The sequence below is a fragment of the Rhododendron vialii genome, chromosome 5a, assembly GCF_030253575.1.
Source record: "Rhododendron vialii isolate Sample 1 chromosome 5a, ASM3025357v1".
NCBI lineage: Eukaryota > Viridiplantae > Streptophyta > Magnoliopsida > Ericales > Ericaceae > Rhododendron > Rhododendron vialii.
The window spans coordinates 12,056,214-12,069,595 of NC_080561.1; the positions used below are offsets into that span (position 1 = coordinate 12,056,214).

General features: G+C 37.2%; 1 protein-coding gene across 1 annotated transcript; it reads right to left on the minus strand.

The window, feature by feature from the left end:
- Window positions 1-99: 99 nt before the first annotated feature.
- Window positions 100-9,973, minus strand: LOC131328007 (protein trichome birefringence-like 13). The gene is made up of 6 exons (XM_058361131.1): window positions 9,480-9,973; window positions 7,305-7,482; window positions 1,708-1,848; window positions 1,257-1,377; window positions 711-845; window positions 100-615 (listed from the first exon to the last, which is right to left on the minus strand). The coding sequence occupies exons 1-6, from the start codon at window positions 9,907-9,909 to the stop codon at window positions 352-354; spliced, it is 1,269 nt and encodes a 422-aa protein (XP_058217114.1). The 5' UTR covers window positions 9,910-9,973; the 3' UTR covers window positions 100-351.
- Between the last annotated feature and the right edge of the window lie 3,409 nt (window positions 9,974-13,382).

The following is a 13,382-nucleotide window of genomic DNA, read 5'->3' on the forward strand; positions in this document are numbered from 1 at the left end:
CGTTCCTCTCGTTTACGAGCCCTCAATGCACCAGGTGAGGGGAAATAATTATGGGGAAAAAAAAAACGAATGGTACACATCCCACTTGCTCACTCCAAATCAATAAATCGAATAATTCTTCATTTTAGTAAAACAAAATTTCCTAAAATGGAATTTCATTGTGCCTGAGATCATCAGCTCCATTAGGGGCAAGTCATTCTAATGTTTTGTGAAATACTGGTTAGTACAACGGAACATGTGTTGCAATCAACCCTAACCCTATCCCCAGCATACATGGGATCATTCCAATGGTAAGACTGAAACAGTCGCCGATTTTAAAAAAAAAGAGAGAGAGACTGAAACAGTCACCTCTCAGTTCCTCCGCTGAATGTTATCTAGATGGGCTACGAACAAGTCATTCCAAGTATCTGTAACTCCCGGTAAGCACCAGTGCATGCAATCATCGTGTTTCTTTCCTCCAACTGTTGACGGATGGGCGTCTGCTCTAAACTCACTCATACAGGTTATGTCCAGTACATTGAAAACAGAACGATCCAGGGCCTTGTACAAACGCTGGTTCACAAGGCGTGTCTCCACATTTGTTCCATTGTTTTCCACGGAGAAAAGCTTACCAACCTGAAAATGTGAAAGGAAACCAAAACTAAACAGTTGAGTAGCAGAAAGTAAGAGAAATGATTCCTAACTTCTTAGGCTTATAATTGAGTTTTAACCTCTTGTGGCGACAAAGGATAGATTCGCTGACAAGAACCACCTTGATTCCAATCACCCCCTTCAAAATGTCGAGGGGATTGTGTGCGAAAAAATAGGATTGCAGTTGGTTTCATTCTTCTCTCCACAAACGATATCTGTCAATTAGGATACAAATAAGAACTCAGCAAAATCAACAAAACAAACTTAAATTGAAAGAGAAGCATGGTTAAAGAACAGGAGCAAATCCCTATAGGCCCAAAAAAAAAAAAGGCACAACAAATAAAAGGAATTTTTTCGTTCAACAATCCAATGGGGTAAATTCTAGTAGTCGACAAATACAGACTTTAAATCTGCCCACTCTGCAACATAACTACCGTATATGTATTAGTATGAAGTCTATTTACAGCAGACGCCAAATTGACAAGTATGCCCACTCTGTATTGACAAGTCACGTCACGTATTATGCCCACTCTGTATTAGTATGCCTCCAATGCGTGACGTGACTTGTCAATATAGGGCTTTTCTTGTATATCTGATAAAATTTGAAGAGAAGAATGTTGCCATACCATGTGTTTTAAAACCATATCAAGCCCAACAGCAGGAGGTATTGGAGGCATCACAGGCAAACCTTTTTCAAAGAAAAGCATGGGTGATTTTACGGGGTCAAACTTTGAAGGAGCCCACCACCTGAACCACAAATCCAAAATCTTCAAATCAACTTATAAATTCTTTCAACATATCAATATGGACAATAGCTATGAGACAAGTGATCAAGTAGCTTGGAACGGTGGCCAGTTATAAATATGGTCGCACATGAAAATCATTCTAGCCCTTCACAAGCCATATGCGGTTCAAAGTTCAAACAGTAGCAGGAAGAAAATGACTCAGTCACTTGAGATTCCATAATAGGAACTTGACAGGATGCAGAAACCAATGACGAGGACTTCTCTCATAGAGTCAGAAACTCAATATACAGTAGTAAGGCCTCAATAAGAAAAAGAAAAAAAAAAAGATTACCAGTGTCCCGTGTTAAAGATGAGAACATCATGGAAACTCAGAGCCTCTGCCCATGTTCCTTCGGGAATGTCAACATCAACTCTATAACCCACATTATAACCGAGGGACTCTAGCACGCCACCAGTACTGCTGACTGACCACCTGTAGGTATACCAACTAAACGAATCAGTGTGAAAATGAGATGAGAAAATCTAATAGTCTATGGGTAGAGCATTCCCGACTTCACAGTTTATACCAACACTGAACTCTAAAAATGTACTCCCTCCGTCCCAATTCTTTTTCCGGTCCGCAAAACGGAGTGTTAAAAATAATACAAGTTTTGCTATAAAAAAAAAAAAAAATTCAACAACTTACTAGATATCAATGAGTATTTTTAATTTGTGAAAAAAAATTGACACTCTGTTTAGCGGACCGAACAAAGAATTTGGGACGGAGGCAGTAGAAACAGAATACACAAAACGAGCTTCAATCATAATGGAGTTCATTACAGAGGTTAACTGATTACGTGTAAATTTCCTAACTCTAGATATAGACCCCAAGACCTGTTTTTGCATGGAATACAAATAGGAAAATATGAGCCACCATCTCATGTAAGTTGGAATAATATAATCAACTATCCATACCAAGCAAAGTCCCAGCAGTGGGTGAATGGGACAACCAAATTAAAATTAAAGCAACCAACACCACTAATCAACTATCCATGACAAGTAGTTCAAATTAGCAATCTAAGTAAGAGCGAATAAACTAAAGAACACAAGGATATACATGAAAACCACTTAGGGTCAACACACCCTAAGCATAAAACCACGGTTTATTTCTATTTTCATTTCAATAATGAAGAGGTTTACAAGAGATACCGAATTAGGAATTATCCCAAGACATTTGCGACACCTAACTCCCCCTCTTGGTACGTCACCCCAGACACCTCCTTGATTGCTTGAACTCCACGAGAGTCACCACCTCGTTCTCCGGATCACACCGGCTCCGGAATCAATAAGGCATGTATGCAGGAATTTAAAAAGTGAAGATTTTTGTGCAACAAAATCAACCTAGAGAAAACACATGGAATATAAGAGTGTTTCTCTAGATTGAAGCATTGAATAAGATTCAATTCATCCAAAAACCATGAATGCTCAAGAGAAAAGGGAGTAGAAGGCTCTCTCTCTTTCTAAAAATAGCTGCTCAAAATCGTGCTCGGCCCTAAAATGTGAGAAAAATGGTTATATATAGTGGCAAAGTACAAAGCCCTACAAGGGCCAATAAGGTAGTGACAAGTAAGCGCTACCAAGGGATACCATGGCTAGCAAGGCCCTCTAGTATACCTAAAACCAAAGCGCTAGCACGCGCTACCCAGGGGCTACCACGTTCTTCCTTTAACGCGCTCTAGCACGCCCTGGTGGCGCCAATTATAACCTCGATTCTAATAAAAAATAAGCACTCAAATGCCTTGGAAAAAATTGCAAGTTTTTCTCTCACAAAAGCACTACCATGCCTTAGACAAAAGTTTAACCAAAATTTCATCCTAATGCAATGCATGGAAAATATACTACAATGAAATGCACGGTTATACCTTTTCAAACCAATTTCAACCTTTGCCACGAACATCTTCTTATCCCACAAGCTTCACACACCCGGTGGAGAATCTAAACACACCTTAAAACTCCACCACCCAAGTTCATATGGAAAAATGCATGAAATGATTACAAGCAAAAATGGTTTGTCACTATGCGGAAAACGCCAATCACATTAACAATCTAATCTCCCCCTTAGTCTTTTCCGGGACAAAAAACCACTTAAATCAACCTATTACAAGTAAACAATTACTAGCTACTTCGAGAACCTTCAATACTCTCCATATCTATACAATGAAGCTTCCAAGTGTTGACAAGAACCTGCAAAATACCAGCTCATCCAACAACACAACAAGCATCGATAATGTGATAGCAAACTCTAAGAAAGGATAGTGAATTGCGCAACGAAAATTGTGACAGTATAAAGCTATCGCAGATTATCTAAGTACTAACCAAGCATGCACGACAATATCAAAATAGACAAGCATGCATAGCAATATCAAACTCAAGAATTAATAACAGCAAAAAGCAATCCCTAACCGTGGGAGCAAGGCATCTAATACCAAAATAATTCATAACCATGTCTCAAAAGCCCTAATCACGGGCACAAGTACTTGAACTTAGAATAATAGAGTCAACGTCCAAACACAGGCCAACCAAGTAGAGTATCAAGCATGCAAAGTAAAGTAGAGAATTAAGTTAGTACAAACCAACTAGTTTCTAAAAAACTCACCCCTCGTAAAAACATCAACTAAAAAACACTTCTCACAAACATCCGCTATACTTTTCTCCCTCTTTTTGTCCCGGAGAAGAAAACCCAAAAATCGGAAAAGAGACCCCAACCACCCTTCAGTTATCACCCTCAAAAGAAGCATCATCATCATGCTCCATCTTATCATCATCACATGCGGGAGCAAGGAACTCCAAGTCAAACAGTTCGATTGGCTTTTCTTCCGATAAGATCAGCACAAACTTTGAAAGCATAAAGCATATCAAAATAGTTTGGTTGACTTTATTCTGTTCCCTGCTCCCACACGTGATGATGACGAGATGGAGCATGATGATGATGATGCTTCTTTGAGGGTGATAACTGAAGGGTTGGTGTCTCTTCTCCAATTTTTGGGATTTCTTCTCATGGACAAAAATCAGGAGAAAAGTATAGTGGATATTCGTGAGTGCAGGTGTTTTTTATCTGATGTTTTTATGAGGGGGCGAGTTGTTAAGAAACTTGTTGGTCTGTAATAACTTAATTCTCTACTTTACTTTGCATTCGTGATACTCTACTTACTTTGCATGCTTGTTGGTTGGCTTGTGGTTTGAGCGTTGACTCTATAATGCTAAGTTCAAGTACTTGTGCCCACGGTTCGGGCTTTTAAGACTAATGCTTATGGTTATGGATTATTTTGGTATTAGATGCCTTGCTCCCACGGTTAGGGATTGCTTTTTTCTGTTATTGATTCTTGAGATTGATATGGCTAAGCATGCTTGTCTAGTTTGATATTGATATTGAGGTGCATATTTGGTTAGTACTTGAGATAATCTGTGACAGCTTTATATTGTCACTATTTCCATTGCGCGATTCATTATGCTTTCTTAGAGTTTGCTATCACATTACCGATGCTTGTTGTGTTGTTGGATGAGTTGTTATTGTGCAGGTTCTTGTCAACCCTTGGAAGCTTCTTTGTCTAGTTATGTAGAGTTTTGAAGGTTCTCTATGTAGCTAGTAATTGTTCAGTGTAATGGTTTAATTGGTTTTGTCCTTGGAAAAGCCAAAGGGAGAGATTAGATTGTTAATGTGATTGGCGTTTTCTGGATATTGACAAACCATTTTTGCTTGTAATCATTTCACATTTCATGCATTTTTCCATATAGACTTGGGTGGCGGAGTCTTAGGGTTTGTCTAGATTTTCCACTGGGTGTGTGAAGCTTGTGGAAAAAGAAGATTCTCATGACTAAGTTTGAAATCGGTTTGTAACCGTGCATTTAATTGAAATATAATTTCCACGCATTGTAATTGGATGAAATTTTGGAAAAACTTTTGTCTAAGGCATGGTAGTGCTTTTGTGAGAAAAACTTTCAATTTTTTCTACGGCATTTTAGTAGTTTTTATCATAACCAAGATTATACCTGGTGGCCTCCTACATCCAAAAATTTTGGCATAAAAAAGAGTGGAGTTAGCTGCAGGTAAGGAAAGCACTTGGAAGTGGCCGGACTTTCAAAGTCTCCAACAAGCTGGACTCGCTTACAAAACTTTCCTTACTGTCTTTCAATAGCAGTATCGGCTAGTTGGCAAGATGTTGGTTTATTCATTTGATCTCAAGTCGTCTACCAACAAGTGGCCTCTGTAGATATTGCAGGAGATTACCTGCAGGCCGCTTCCCGTGGGAAGCACATTTAAAGGAAGCAAGTGGTAGCCCTTGGTAGTGTGTGCTAGCGCTTTGGTTTTAGGTATCCTGGAGAGCCTTAATAGCGCATGGTATCCCTTGGTAGTGCTTACTTGTCACTCTCTTATTGGCCCTTGTACTTGCCACTATATATATCCATTTTTTCTCACATTTTAGGGCCGACCACGAATTTGAGTAGCCATTTTAGAGGGAGAGTGCCTTCTCCCTTTTCTCTTGAGCATTCATGGTTTTCAGATGAATTGAATCTTGTGTTCAATCATCTTATTTCAATCTAGAGAAGCACTCTTATATTCCATGTGTTTTCTCTAGGTTGATTTCGTTTGTACAAAAAAATTCACTTTTCAAAATTCTTACATACATGCCTTCCTTTCTGCATGGCCGGATGACTTCGGAGCCGGTTTGTCCGGAGAACAAGGTGGTGACTCTTGTGGAGTTCAAGCAATCAATGAGGTGTCCGGGGTGATGTACTAAGTGGTGGAGTTAGGTGTCACAAGTGTCTTGGGATAATTTCTAATTCGGTATCTCTTGTAAACCTCTTGATTATTGAAATGAAATTAGAAATAGGCCGTGGTTTTATGCTTAGGGTGTGTTGACCCTAAGTAGTTTCCACATATATCCTTGTGTTTGTGTTCTTTAGCTTATTTGCTCTTTACTTAGATTGCTAATTTGAATTGCTTGGTATGGAAATTGGATAGTTGATTAATGTTGTTGGTTGCTTTAATTTTAATTCGGTAGTCCCATTCACCCCTCCTCTAGGACTTTGTAGCACATTAGATTATTTCAATTGCTATCAGAGCATGTTTGCTTTGTGTTGGACTGTTGGTGTACCTGCCTGAGTTTGATTCTGTTTTTGTGCAATGGATAGAGATAACCTATGGAGGGTGCTTCTAATTCTTGACCCCCTTATTTCGATGGAAATGACTATGCCATTGGAAAACGAAAATTGAAAAATCATTTGATATCCCTAGGCATTATGGAGCACTCAAGGACCCAATATTGCTAACCCATTCACAAAACAGTCTTTCACAAAAATAATCCACGATTATTAGGTTCGGGGACTAACATCTTCGATAGATACTTCCATTGTCATTATGCATCTCACTATCCACAGGGCCAATCAAAATAAAGATTGAAACCATCTTTAAAAACGGTATAAGAACAAGACGCAGCACTGGGTAACTTGCAAACATGTAAATCTAATTCTAAAGTCTCAAATCTATGCACCTTCTGCCACCAGTCACACAATAACAAAATCGTTCACCAAGTTATATTCTGCATTGATCAAGATCCTCTCCTTGCCCTTTTCACTAGACACCAGCCCCGATGATAAACAATGGGGTCAAGGAACCAAACTTCCAGGGCCAAGCCAAGATGTTTTAATGTTATTAACCATTTTACAGACGGGACGCCGTGAATGCACAAAGCAAGATTGCATTGACAAAACACCAGTAAGTAACAAATAGCAGACAGTGGAGAGTGGACAAATACATGTGTTGATCCATAGCTTTATGATTCTATCCAACTCTAAAGAAGGGAAGAAGACAAGATGGTGAAATACACTATGATAGTAATGGTTCACAAAACAGTCACATAATTATGGGATGCAACCAACATACCTTACCTACCATAACGCGCCAATAGGTTTGTGCGATGATACGCTACTGTAAGGTTGTGCTGAAGAAAGGTATAACCACGGTCAGCTCCAGAAGGACGCCACTTTCTCACTTCACCTGACACTCGTTTTAAAGTACAGAAAAGAGAGACAAACATATTCCTATTTAAGGAATCACCTATGAACCCTGCACTGTAAAAGATACGTAAGGTCTACAAACAGGGAAAAGATGCATAAAAGAAATCATGAGAAATCTAAACAATATAATCAAGAGATGAAATGAAACTGCTTTGCTTTAAGCACTGTAAAAGATGCATAAGGTCTACAAAGAGGGAAACAGCACTGTATAAAGCAAATCATGAGAAGTTAGGAAGGGTTTTTTGAGCAGTGCATTGGTTTGCACGGCGCTTTTCGAACCGAGTTCCACCATCTTTCCAAAAACCAAGTGGTGTCAGGATTCTTAGGAAGGGTTTCAGCTTAGTTTCTAATGGAATTAAATGTCGCAATGGCAGGCCTGTTTTTAGGTCGCAAACAGTGGGGTATTATTCACACCACCTATAAACTCCATCACAAGGAGACTCCCATGCTTCATACTCACGACAACGCAGCTATAATACGGGTTGATACTTGATACCACATGTCAAACAGAGTTCCACCCTTAGTTGCAGGAACCTTCAACTATGCCCACGTTTCTTCGACGGAAACGCGTTTCCGCGTTCCCGTCGAAGGAAACTCCAAGAAACCCGTCCCAATGACGACGGGAACTCGTTCCTTACCTATATGGGAACTTACACCCAAAAAACGGTTGAGAGACTTACGATTCAAGTTGCAATTGGTACCTTTAAAGTTGTTTTGATCTTGTTAGTGAGCACATCTGATATTAACCTTCTAGAGTCATATTAATGCCCTTAACTTTTACGCCTACTTAATATGCACAAAGAGCTCTATTGTGTAATCATGTGCTACAATAAAAATGTTGAAATATAACTAGAAACTTATAATTTTAATAGTAATATTTTGTGGTAGAATAATATTTTTATATTGACATTTAACAATATAAAATTCCAAAATATATTTATAATTTTAATAATTTTTCCTAACCGCTCCCAATGGCGCTCCCACACTTCTGTGATCATCCGCTCCCCCGTCTCCGCCCCCGCTCCCGCTCCCGTCCCCGCTCCCGCTTCATGTAACTAAGGTTCCACCGTCTCTTCTAAAAAGGCTTCAATTAATTCGCTCATGGCATTCAACAATGCGCCCCTGCGAACCTTCTGCACATCCTTAAGGTTTAGTTAGTCCTTAGATATAGAGGAACTAAGTTGTACTAGGATTTGCTTAGTTGGGTTCTTAGCACTGACAAAACCACATATTTTCCCACTATATTTTCCCAACTACCCAATGAAGACCAATTTTAACAAGCAATTAAGAGCATGTTTAGCCCTTACCAATTATCTTCCTCAAATTCAATATCTGAGTAACAACCCCTTAAAACCCACTCCACTCATTGACTCTAAGTCTCAAACCTATACCAAATTATCTCAATTTTTACTCAAATTATCAGAGACTCAAAATTTTATTCAATTTCTGCAAGGCTATTTTCTCCCTCCAAAATTTACAATCATGTCACTAATGAAGCTTTACTTAAATTTGTGCTTAGATTTATTAGAGTGCTTCGTACAAATGAAATTTTTCACTCAATTTGTGAAAATATCTGTAGGGCTCTAAGTACACACTTAAAAACAAATCAAATATTTTATTAACAGCTCATGAATTACATTAGCTCTAGACTTGGGGCTAAAAACAAGCAGAAAATAAAATTTATGCTCTCATAAAGGCACTGCAAATAAAATTTTTATTTTGTACATAAATAAGTACATACGTGTATGAAATTATAAAAACATAAAAAATAAAAAAAAAGGTTTATACTACTTTTAAAAGTTTATACATGTACTGATGTACAAGTTTTAAATTTTTCATTATAAACATGTAAGGTTATAAGTGAATACATATACTATAGGTTCACGAACCTAAAAGGTTCAGGTTTGGTTCGTTAAGTCCTCGAACGAGCCTTTATCAAGTCCAGCCTCGAACAATTAACGAACGGTGCACACATATAATGCATTATGCATATATACACATACATACAGAGAGAGAGAGAGAGAGAGAGAGAGAGAGAGAGAGTACCGATATTGGTGTCCCTGTATCGTTGGAGGAACCGAAGAGGATCGAACCGCGGAAGCTCGCAGTGACGTGGCTTCCACCGCCACTTGACAATATCAAGCGCGTTGGACTTGTTACTGCCAATGCAATTCCAGCCCTTGAATATCTCCTTGCATGTCTGATCGTACCAATCAGATCCGGCCGTCGGATCGAAGATCCACTTGCCATCCGAGTAGTCGCAGAGGCCGTCCGATGCTTTTTTCATATCGAGGTTTGTCTGGTGGTGAGGAGAGAGAGGAGGGGCCTCGGTGGAGGTTTTGAAGAGAGAGAAAGCGAGGATGAGCGAGGCGAGGGAGAGGAGAGAGAGGAGGAGGAGGGGGGAAGAGGAGCATGGGAATGGGAGAGGGATGTTTCTATGAGAACGGTGACGGTGGTGGTGATCGGCGGCGGCCATGGGAGAGAGCGGTGCTCAAACACCACCACATTAGCCTCCCCTCTTTCGTATGGTAACTTCTTGAGTGTTTAAAAAGTGTAGTACTAATAGTACTGGCTTGTGACGAAAAGGAAAAAAAATTGATTAAAGACGAAAACAATACTCCTACCAATTAACAGTTTTTTTTTCTACAATGTTGTCTCATTTATTTTTTTTTATTTTTTTAACTAGTCAAATGATTAATCCTAAAATTTAATAATTTATTACAAAAAGTTCAATAAAAGGTTAAAAAAATAAAACAATAACGAAAAAAAATTACTGTACACAAAAAAATGTCTAAAATAATGAAGCTTTATGCCATCCACAATGGTATAATAAAAAAATGATAATTAAAAGTTGACACATCAGCTTTTGATTATTCATTTAAGAAGTTGCTAAGCTTAACAATATTGAGGTTCACAATAATCACTTCTAGTTCATAACCAAACTAAGGGGTCCATTATAATTTCACACGCACACTCTCTCTCTCTCCCCCTCTGTTTTCCGTCATTCACTTCTCTTCATTTAAGTTTTTTTTGGGCAAAAATATATCGATTCTCTTCTTTAATTTTTGGGGAAAAAATCAGTGACTTTCTTTCCTCTTATTATGAAATTTTTTGTGGGGGGAAATAGAAACGGGAAAAGAAGAGTGAAATACCTTAATCCGACGATGATTGGTTGAATTGTAGATGATCGAGAGATATGAGTTTTACTTTTGGAGGGAAATAAATAGATAGTTTATGGGTAAAGTGAAGAAGATATAGAGTAAGCGAAGAAAAAAAGAAGAAAATACCAGTTGAAACATGCGTGTATACAAATTTTGAAACTAGTTAGCTTATCTGATGTAGTGTTCACAAATTTTGATTATTAAAAAATGTTATTAGTTTTGGTTATTAAAAGCTCAAAATTTGATTATTTCTAAAGATATTGCTAAGTTTGATTATACCATTATGAGCCATCTTTTGTACCAATATTATTAACTTTATAAACACTTGACTTTTGATCATATCATCGTGGATGGCCTTAGGTGCGTTGTGTCCTGGGCCTTCTTCTAAAAAAATTGATCTTGGACCCATATACTTCTTGTATGTATCAACGGATAAGCTCACGTAAGAATACACCTAAGCCCTGCTTGGATGGAGGAAAAAGAGGAGGGGAAAAATTAGAAGGGGTATATGGGCAGAGGCCCACCTGTTTTCCTCCGTTTGGCAACCCAATTTGTTTCGTTTTCCCCAGTTGTAGGGATTGTAGGGTCTTAGTTTTGGGCTCCTCTTGAGGTCCCCAAAAATAATCCTTTTGTAGAGGGGTGTTTTGTGGATCAAAATACCTTTCGTTATCCCCTTTTTTCATCCACCATCCAACCAACTTCTACTCTCCATTTTTCCCAAAATCATACTTTCCATTCAAGCCTATCCTAAGACTCCTTATTTAATTTTAGGATTCTCTTAGGGTACTCATTGAAAAGCTTTAGAGCCAAAAATTCATTATGACCATTTAAGATAAAATGATCAAAAAAATAAGATCTTCGCACCGGTTCAAACGGATTGAAAATTGGAACACTTAATTTTTAACTATATTTTTTAATATATAAATGGTGTAAAAAAATAAGTGTTTCAATTTTCAATCTGTTTTGAACCGGTGGAAAGATTTTAATTTTCTGATCATTTTATCCTAAATGGTCATAATTAAATTTTGACTCTAGGGCTCTCGTTGATTAGCCATAAGAAAGTCGTAAAATCAAATATTTCTTAGGGCTAATCAACGAGAGCCATAGAATCAAAATGAATTATGACCGTTTAGGATAAAATGATCAGAAAACTAAAATCTTTCCACCGGTTGAAACGGATTTAAATTTGGAACACTTAATTTTTCAACCTTTTTAGACAGTTTATATATTAAAAAATATGGTTAAAAAATTAAGTGTTCTAATTTTCAATCCGTTTGAACCGGTACGAAGATCCTATTTCTCTAATCATTTTATCATAAAGGGTCATAATTAATTTTAGCTCTAGGGCTCTCGTTAGTTAGCCCTAAGAGATATTTGGTTCTATGACTTTTTTAGGATTAATCAACGAGAGCCCTAAAGTCAAAATTTAATTATGACCATTTAGGATAAAATGATCAAAAAACTAAAATATTTCCAGCGGTTAAAACGGATTGAAATTTAGAATACTTAATTTTTTAACCATATTTTTTACTAATATATAAACTGTTTAAAGAGGTTGAAACTAACATTTTATCTCCAAAAGCTAATTAGATTAACATTAGCATCTTTAACAACATAATGAAAATTCATTATAACACAATCGTCAAAATCAAATTCCTTAAAAAATCACTAAAAAAATGTTTAAATTTTTCCGAACAATTAAAATTGCATCTCCCTCAATAAACATTTTCTAGATTAAATAAATTTATAAGGCTTAAACATTTTATAGATTAAATGAAAAAAAATGATAAATACGAACCATTAATTAAAAAAACGTTTTTTAATATAAATTTTTTAGAATAAACATTTTTAATTTATTTATTTTTTTTATACTTCTACTTGTCCAAAATTGATTAAATATATTGAATTTTGAATTTATATACTTATTTTAATACATAATCAAATTTAACACTGTACATGGGCAAAATAATCGTTTGACAGCTTTTTCCATCATTCACCCCTTCTTATCTCCCATTTTATAAACCATCCAAACAAAGTCAAATTTTATCCCCATATTTAATACCTCAACCAAATCACATACTATTTTATCCCCCCTCCATCAACATCAAATCGATGTGGGCCAACTTATCAAAATTAATACCCCTTATTATCTTATCTCCCCTTCATATTTTTTACCCCCGATTTTTTACCTGCATCTAAGCAGGCCCCTAAACTACTAAACGGAGTTATTGGTAATAGTACTATTGTGATTGTTACAAGAGAATAAGTTCTGTCCGATTGATCCGGACAGCCCCCGTGTGAGCCTCCTTTGTGCATTGTTTAAAAAAATTCAAACCGTACATCTTGTAGGGTTTGCAAAATAATTTATGTACTCAAAAAATCAACTTGTCCGAATATCGATAGGTATGTCAAAAGTTGAGTTTTTACATGAAAAAATGGACGACCGTGAGCAGTTTAACTTTAAAAATAGTTGACAGATCACGGTCGTCCATTTTTCCATGTAAAAACTTATTTTTTGACATACCTATCGATGTCCGAACAAACTAATTTTTCACGTAAGTATATTATTTTACGGGTCCTACAAGATGTACGATTTGAATTTTTCAAAAAAATACGCGAAGGAGGCCCACACGGACCTATCCAGACAGCCCTTGTCCGGATCAACCGGAAAGAACTTTTTCTCTTGTTACAAACTTACAAATGGCAAAAGTCGAGTGATTTTTTGGTACTCTGTCGGTACTTGTGGATTTAGGGGTAGAAGAAGAGGGATATAATATTACTGCTCGAA